Raw genomic sequence first — 8729 nt, 5'->3', positions numbered from 1 at the left:
CCTATCGGTGAGCACGGCTGAGCGATCCTACGACGGCCAGGTAAGCCGACCGAGGCGGGCTGCGGGCGGCGCCTCCACTCCCAGGTCGCTGTCCCGGCTGGGCGTCGCGTGAAGGCCGGGTGAGGGGTGGCGGGAAGTGGGGCCGGGACGGAGTCACCCTTGGCTGGGCCAGGTTAGGAAAGCCTAGATGTCGAGAGTGGGATTTAGCCTCGATGCAGGGAGCCTGGGAGCCAGGTTTAGGATTTCCTAAAGGTGTACCGAGGAGTAATTCTTAAACTGTAGGAGCCAGCCCTTCTTAGGGTATCTATCCATTCTTCGTTGGGAATTTTGAGAAATGGATGCCGTCCTGCGGCCACCACCACGATTGGGAGCCGAACAGTTAGTTCCAGTGCCCCAGGAAAGTCTTCGTGGGCTTTCCTGTCCGTTTTCCCTCCTCTGCAGCTCCTGGGACCACTCACCTGTGCTCCATCCACTTTCCTTCTCCAGTGAGCCAGACGCCTTCATTTAGCATCTGCATTCGGGATTGGTCGGCCCTGAGCTCACACCCTAGTTTATTCCCTTTGCTTGCCGTGCAGAGTCGCACTGTGTGGGAGTATGGTCTATCCATCCATCGCCTGTTGGATTTTACACTGCTTTTAGTTCTTGGCGCTTCTGAGTAAAGCTGCTGTAAACACTGGTAATCGGCGTGAGACGACGTTTCCGTCTCGGTTGGGTAAATTCTCAAGATTGGCACAGCTGGGTCCTGTGTTTGCTGTGTGTTTAACCTTATAAGGAACTGCCTCGGGGAATTAGCTTAGTGGTTCCCTCGCCTGCCTCACAAGCGAAAGGTCCTGAGTTCAATCCCCGGCACAACAAAAACAAACAAACAAACAAAACCACAAAGAAACTGCTTCGTTGCCTTCTGAGATAGGGGGACCATTTCCGGTTTCCCACCAACAATGTTTGAGGTTCCCATTTGCTCTGTGTCCACATCAACATTTGACATCTTCAGCGGTATCCCCTGAGGTTTCCATTTCTTTTGGGTATTTATTTATTTATTTATTTATTTATTGGTACCGGGGATCGAACTCACGTCCTTGTGGTTGCGAGGCAGGCGCCGGAACCACTGAGCTAAATCCCTTGCCCCATCTTTGTTCTTTTCTTTTAAAAATCTTTTTTCGTGTTTTTACCATGTGGAGGATTAAACGGAGGACCTTTTCACTGAGCTACATTCCCAGCCCTTTTAAAATTTTGTGCAATATTTTGTTGCTCAGGCTGGGCTCAAACTTTCGATCCTCCTGCCTCAGCCTCCCAGAATGCTGGGTTTACAGGTGTGTGCCACTACACCTGGCAGTTTCTCACTGGTTTTCTAGTGAGTAATGTTGAACCTCTTTTCATGTTCTTATTTGCCATCTGTGTATCTTTGGTGAAGTGTCTGTTCCAATCTTTTGCCTCCTGTTTAAAAATTTGGGTTGTTTTCTTATAGTTTTAAGAGTTCTTTATATATTCTGAATTCAGCTGTATTTTGCAAGTATTTTCTCAAAATACATGACGTGTCATTTTATTGTCGTCACAGTGCATTGAAAATTGAAAAGAGCAGATGTTTTTGATGAAGCATAATTTTTATCTTCTTTTGTTCTGTTTGGGGGCAGAGTCTTGTGTAGTTCAGGATGGCTTTGAACTCACTGTGTAGCCTCGGCTGGTCTCAAACTCACAGTGATCCTTCTGCCTCAGCCTCCCTAGTGCTAGCATTACAATCGTGTACTAACACGCCTGGCCTGGACTACCACTCTTAGCATCCATTTGCTGATTATTATAAAAAACAACAATGTTTTTGTTTTGTTTTTTCGTACCCAGGATTGAACTTAGGACCTTGAGCTTAGCAGGCAGGCTCAGCGTCACTGAGCTACATCCCCAGCCCTTTCTTTTGTTATTTGAAATAGGGTCTGACTCTGCAGTTCAGGCTGGCCTTGGACTCACTATGTAACCCAGGCTAGCCTTGAACTTGCTGTGATTCTCCTGCCTCAGCCTTCAGAGTGCTAGGATGACAGGTGTGTGCCACCACAACTGGCAGAAAATACAGTAGATTTTTGTGCATTGGTCATGAATCTGCAATTTTGCTACACTTGCTTATTAATTCTAAATCCTTTTGTTGATTCTGCATGAAAAATCATGTCCTCTGTAGGTAAGAAAGGTTTCATTACTTCCTTTCCATCTTTATAACTTTCTTTTCTTTTTCTTCCCTTCCTCCTTTCTTTTTGATTTTTTGATATGTAGTGAACTCACATTGATCCCCCTGCCTCAGCCTCCTGAGTGCTGGGGTTATAGGAATGTGCCACCATACCTGGCTTGCACTTCAGCATTTTTCTATAATTCATATACAACCCACATTTTTCTAGACTTCACATGCATCAATAAATCCAAGTTTAATATCCTAAATTTAAAAATTCTGTAACTTTCATCAAAATACTTTTGTTCAAAATACCTCCTCAGAACTTTGAATAGGGCTGACTGCTCCAGCGAGGGCAGTGTGGGAGATCAGTCTTCCTGCTGGGCATGGGGCATGGGGTGTTGAGTGGGCAGAGGGGCTGCTGGTCCATTTTTTGTTGGGACCAAACATCTGCCATAGAGGGCTATTGAATCCGTGTGAGGCTGAGGCTGGGGAGCAGGGGGCCTTGGGAGGGGGTGGGGATGAAGAGGGGACCTGTGCAAGGGCATCCTGGGGAGGATTGACCTTTACTGCCTCCAGCCCAGATTCTCCTGGGCCATGTGCTTTTGGGCGCCACATTGCCCTTCCGGACAGTGAAATCCAGTGAAGGTGTTTCTTAGGGGGAAAAAAATCAGAGATTTGGCTGTAATCCCAGGATGCAGGAGGATCACTGGAAATTGGAGACCAGCCTGAGTTACACAGCCAGACCCTGTCTCAAAACGAACAAACAAGCACCAGGCATGGTGGTATAGGCCTGTAGTTCCAGTTCTTGGGAAGCTGAGGCAAGAGGCTTGCCACAGGTTAGAGGCCAGCCTGGGCTGCATAGTGAGTTCAGGGCCAGCCTGAACTGCATAGTGAGACCCTGTCTCAACACTCCTCCCAGCCCGAGAGAGAGAGAGAGAGAGAGAGAGAGAGAGAGAACAGACAGGGAGTGGGTAACTGTCTTTGGAGCAGTTGAGTAGCAGAAGGAAGATCTGAGAGGAGGTAGCAGGAGGATGTGTATGGCCAGTGGGGACAGAGAGGGCCAGGGTGCCCCTGAGGGAGGGAAAGGACACAGCCAGGAAGGTGCCACTGGGCAAGCTACTCAGAAGGAGGCAGGAAGCTGCAGGAAGCTGCAGCTCAGGTTCGGCTTCCCTGTCCCTCAGTCTGGCTGCAGGTCCCTGGAGTGGCCTGCCCAGTCCTACTGGTTCCAGCTCCTTGTCTCTTCTGCCTCCCCTCCAGTGCAGAGACCTTCAGGGATACAACCCCTTCAACCAGGGCTGTGCCAGGAACTGGTACCTGACACTCTGTGCACCGCTGGGACCCCGGTGAGTCTGCAAACCAGGCCTGGGCCTGTGCTGGGCAGGGTCAGAGAAGCTGGGTCCCCCTCACCTGGGGTCCCAGGCCCTGCTTCTCTCCCCTCCCTCTCCGGTTTCCCCAGGGCACTGGGGAGCTCTTAGCTGGGGTGGCCCTTGCCCCAAGCAGTGAGGTATGGGAGCTGGGTGCCCTAAGCTGCAGAGTGCAGGGACCCTGTATTGGCCTCTCCCCCAGGTACATGTCTGACGCTGTCTGGCTGCAGAGACCGGTGGGGCCCGAGGGGGTGCCCGTGCCAGCGCCAAGCCCCACGCCGTGCCCCTGCACTCGCTGTCACTCACCCTGTCCAGGGACCCTGCCCCAGCCTCTGGGTCACTGCCCAGGGGGCGGGGGGGCTGCCTCTCTCCAGGAGGTGAGAAGTGGGGTGCGCTGAGAGAGGGGTGTCCAGGGGAACCTCTGGGCTGGGGTGCTCAGTGCTTGGGGACAGGGAGGGGCCACAGGCTGCTGCCCCTCTTATTTCACTGGCTGGCTTTGGGCCAGTCACTCCTCTGAGGATTGAGAGTAGTTCAGTGCTTCATACTTTGAAGAGGATTCCTTTATTTCAAGGATTTTTCTCCCTCTTTCTTTCTTTTGTGGTACTGGGGATTGAATTTAGGGCCCTTTTCACTGAGCTACATCTTCAGCCTTTTAAATTTTTTAATTTTGAAAATAATTAATTAGTTAATTAAAGAAGATAGTTCTGCCTCGGCCTCCTGAGTGCCTGGCTAGGTGATTCTCTGTGAAGTCCCACATGAAACATGTAAAGTGGGACAGTCGAAGTTGGGGCCTGGGCGTGGTGGCGCACGCCTGTAACTCCAGCACTCAGGAGGATAAGGCAGGAGGATCACTGAGTTTGAGGTCAGCCTGAGGTACAAAGCAAAGCAGGATTTCCTATCTTACAAAAAAAGGGGGGAAAAAGAGGAGCCTAGCCCCTGGCTGAGTCTGCAGTACCCACGTGTCCCTCACTCTGCTCCAAGGCAGGGGCTTGGCTGTGTGCACTAGAACACGCGTTCCCACTGTGTCCAGCTGCCCACAGGCCCTGTGTAGCTCTGGCTGCAGGAGACCCCTGGACTGACCTCAGACTCCTGCTCCCTCTCTGTCCCCAGCAGGGCCAGGAGCACCTCACCTAGTCATCAGCACCTGAGCCTTGTGGAGGGTCTGTGCCCACCTTGCCCACGCCCCTGGGGGGAGGGCTGAGACCACCCTGCCTGCCATTAAATTTATCCCTTTTATGCCCTACTGTGTGTCTGTCCTAGGTGTCAGGAGCTTGGGGCAGGGGTGAGGCTGTCAGGGACTGGGACACAGTCCAGGGATCCCTGGAGACCTGAGCTCCGGACCCAGCACTGCCTGGCTCTGTGAACGTGGGCAAGACACTTAACACTTCTCCTATTCTTAAAATGGTGCAACAGTGTCAGGCGAGGTGGTGCTTGGCGGGAGTGATGGGGGCTGAGATAGAAGGATCACCTAGAATTCAAGGCCATCCTGGGCTACCTAGGAGTTCAAAATCCAGGACAGATCCAGCCTCAGCCCTGCAGCACCCATGTCTGGCTGCAGGGGGCGCCAGCTGCATGGGAATTGATGAGCCTGGGCCTCCTGTCATCCTGGAGACCAGTGGTGTGGGGTGCTCCCCTGCTCAGTCCAGCCCTCCATCCTCCCTGTCTCTTCCATCTGGCTCAGGTCCCTGCTCCTGCCGGGAAGCAGGTGCTGGTCAGGTCCTGCCCCTGAGTTGGGCCCAGGCCCTGGGAAATCTGCATGCTGTGGGGTGAGGGGGACGACAGGGGGGCTCACCCCAAACTGTGGCTCTGGGAACATTGTTGCCCCCTTGAGGGCTGTCAGGTGAGCGCAGTGCCTCATGTGCAGCACCAGGCAGTAGGTGCAGTGAATGCTTTGAAGATCGTGATGTTTTCCCCCTGCGCACAGCTGGCCGCTGTTTCGGATTTGCCGGTCCCACACTACAGGCCCAGGATCTCGGGCCCGGGGTCGTCTGAATGTTTACCAAGGGCCTTGTGTCATTGCTCCCTGCCACCCTTGTGTCCAGTGGACCCAGGGCACAGGGGAGGGTGTCGCCCTGGAGGCTCTGTGTGCACCTGTGTAGTCCCTGGCTCGGCCCTGCCCAGCAGGAAGAGAGGTCCCCAGGGTCCCCGCCTCGGATGGCCTGGACCTGGAACCTGTGGCTCGCTAGGCCTGGATGTGAACCCCAGAAGTGCCTGTGTGAGTCGCCGCGCTGCTGGAGGGGGCCTGGGTCTCAGGGAACTGAGGAGGCCAGGCCTGGACTCTGTCCCTGCCCCGTGTCACTGGCTTCCTACCACCCGGGACAGTGCTTGATGGCTCCTTCAAGTCCTCAGTCAGTTGAGGGGCTTCTCCTGTGATGTCCTGGGCCTCAGTTTCCCCACTGGGCCAGCACATGATCTTAGACTCTCAAAAGGCTGTGACCTCTCCGAAGGCAGCCACTTCCTGCTCTGGGCTGAGGATTCTGGGTGTCCCTGCTGCCTAACAGCCCAGGGACTTTAGAGGTTTTGGGGACAGACAGTCTGAGCCCCTGGGCACCTCCCTAAGCCCTGGGCGCCCCTCCGCCACTTTCCTGCAGGCCAGGAGCCCCCAGTTGAGGCCTTGTACACTGCCCCCTTCTCGTTTCTGAGAACCTGCTTTGGATTCTAGCAGGGCCCCACCTCGGCCTTGAGCTGCAGATAAGGTGGGCTGTTATCAGGGTGCCCAGGGCCTGCCATCCCCGTCTGGCCCCAGGCCAGGGCCACAGAGTGACCCCAGGCTGCCAAGCAGCCAGATCCCAGCCCATCAGCTCCTGAGTGAGGTGGGGGCCTCCTGCAGGGTCAGAGATGAGGGGTGAGCTAGCCTGCTGTGAAGAAGTCGCTTCTCCCAGGGGGCAAAGGCCCCTGATAGTTCATTATTTATTAATTTATTGATATGGCTTTTGTTATTTCACACAGGGTCTTGCTATGTGGTTCAGATAGGCCTTGGACTTACTATGTAGCCCAGGCTGGTCTTGAATTCACAGGGATCCTCCTCCCAAGTGCTGGAATTGTAGACCATGCAAGTTATTTATTTGTTTTTAATTCTTTTTTCTTTTTGTTTCCAGGAATTGAACTCAGGACCTTGCACTTGCCAGGCAGGCACGGTGCCACTGAGCTATATCTCCAGCCCATATTTATATTTATTTTTTGATAGAGGGTCTTACTATACAATTCAGGCTGGCTTTAAACTCAGTAGTGATCCTCCTGCCTCAGGCTCTGGCCTGTCCAGTGCTGGAATTACAGGTGTGCGCCACCATAGTGGCTCGTGGCCCCAGGACCTGAAGAGAAGGATGCGACTTCCCATCCCTCAGCCCCCACCCCAGGCTCATAGATGGGCCTGATGGCTCTCTGGTTCCCAGGGACCACTGCTGTTGTGTGGAGGGCAGTCTGGGGCAGTGACCACCTAGCCGGTACATCCTGGCCCAGGGCTGGGGGTGATAAGCAGGGGCTCATAGCAGATCTGCCCTGCACCCTCCTGATAATGCCGCCTGCTGCCTCCTGGCCGCACCCTGCTCTGCCCTGACGGCCCCACCCAAGGGGGCCCTGTGACAGTGCAGGCAGCTCTGGTGCCCTGGACACTGGGTTGTCTCCATCTGTACCCACCTGGCCCGTTTCTCCTGCTCCTAGAGGGAGAGGTGGCTGCGAGCTGGAGGTTGGAGGTCCATCTTCCCGCTCCCAAAATCCTCCCTGTTGCTGCAGCCAGGCCTGCACCTACCTCCTACACCTGAGGAGTTTCCAGCCTAGTTCTAGAAATGAGGAAACTGACACTGCCCTGGAGTGACTTCCCCTGTGTGGTGATGCCAGAACCCCTTAGGCCCTCTCCCAGGGCAGCGAGCTCTGTGCTTCATCGCATGTAACTCCAGGGCAGAGTGGCAGAGTGGAAGAGTGTTTCCCTTTTGTTTCTTCTCTTTCTACTACTGAGGACTGAACCCAGGGCCTTCACACCAAACTACAACCCTGGCCCTTTGTACTTTTTATTTTGAGACAGGGTCTTGCTAAGTCACTAAATTGCCCAAGCTGGACTCAAACTTGCAATCCTCCTGTCTCTGCCTCCCAGAGTGCTGGGATGACAGATAACGCACCAGCATATCCCACTAAAGAAAAGTGGGCCGAAGAGGTAAGAAGAGGGTAGGCAGAGACAGCAGGAGAGACCGGAGACACCAGGCCTGGGATGCGAAGGAGGCTGGAGGAGGTGGCCCTAGCAGCTGCCCCGGCTGCTGCCACCACCACAGCGCTGCTTAGAGCTCCCCAGCTGTGTGTCCTCTCCAGCCTCCCTCTCATTTAAGGCCTGCTTTCCCCAGGGACCCTCTGTTGTGTCCCTCCTCGCCTCTGTGCCTGCTGTCCTTTGTCACCGTCTCTCCTGCTCGCACTGTCTCCCTCCCCATCCACCCCCTGCTTTTCCTGGACCATAACTTCCAGGAACAGGGCGGCAGCCGACAACCCAGCACCAACGCCTGCCCGTGTGGTTCTTGGAAGCCTGGTCGTGCTAGGAGGCAGTGCCACACAGGGTCCCTTTGTCTGCTCTGCCTGAGACCAGGCCCCTTTCCACTGCCCTTGGCACTTTTGCTACAAAGTCACAGATCCCCAAACTGGGGCCTCCTGAATGTTGACACCTCCTTCATTTCTCAGGGAGAGGGCAACCAACTCGGAGCTTCCCCAGCTCCCATGGCCGCCTCCGGATTCCCTGAGCCCTTTCCCTCTGGGCCGCAGACAGGAAGGCCTAGTGGGGTAGTGCTGACTCCATGGGGCAGGAGTGACGTCATCTGCCAAGTGCCACCTGCACCCGGCTTTGATTAAACGCCTGCTGGGTGAGCTCGCTCAGTCCTCACAGGAGGGTGTGAATGTGCCACTGTGACCTTTGAGGGTGTAACCTGGGATCCTCCCGGGGTTCCGAGGGTGAGGACAGGCGCTGCTGAAGGTCCTTGGGGCTGCCGTGACTTCCTGGGACTGGGGCGAGTCCTGAGGTGCAGTGAGGACCATGGCGTCCAGCTCAGGATTGGGGGGTGCCTGGCAGGAGTAATTCTGTTTCTTTCTGGTTTCGCTTCCCCTCCTTGGCCTGGCCCTTTTGCAGGCTCTGCATTTAGTTCTTTTGGTGATAGCCAAGGTTGAAGATTGGTCACCTCATTTTTATTGATTTATAATTTGTTATCATCATTATTTGGGGTTTTTAATATATATAT

The 8729-nt window shown here is 54.4% G+C and overlaps 1 protein-coding gene across 1 annotated transcript in view; it reads left to right on the top strand.

Annotated features, from left to right (window-relative positions):
• Zdhhc19 (zinc finger DHHC-type palmitoyltransferase 19) overlaps nucleotides 1-6450 on the top strand; it is an 8877-nt gene extending 2427 nt beyond the window's left edge. Inside the window, exons 5-8 of the mRNA XM_033762696.1 lie at nucleotides 2-40; nucleotides 3410-3495; nucleotides 3719-3893; nucleotides 4498-6450. Of these exons, the coding sequence (XP_033618587.1) occupies nucleotides 2-40; nucleotides 3410-3495; nucleotides 3719-3893; nucleotides 4498-4650 (453 nt within the window). The 3' untranslated portion in view covers nucleotides 4651-6450. The remainder of the gene's footprint in view (nucleotide 1; nucleotides 41-3409; nucleotides 3496-3718; nucleotides 3894-4497) is intronic.
• Nucleotides 6451-8729: the final 2279 nt, after the last annotated feature.

The sequence above is a fragment of the Fukomys damarensis genome, unplaced genomic scaffold (genome assembly GCF_012274545.1).
Source record: "Fukomys damarensis isolate Sample0158 unplaced genomic scaffold, DMR_v1.0_HiC HiC_scaffold_12, whole genome shotgun sequence".
Lineage (NCBI taxonomy): Eukaryota > Metazoa > Chordata > Mammalia > Rodentia > Bathyergidae > Fukomys > Fukomys damarensis.
This window is presented reverse-complemented; position numbering and strand designations above follow the sequence as displayed.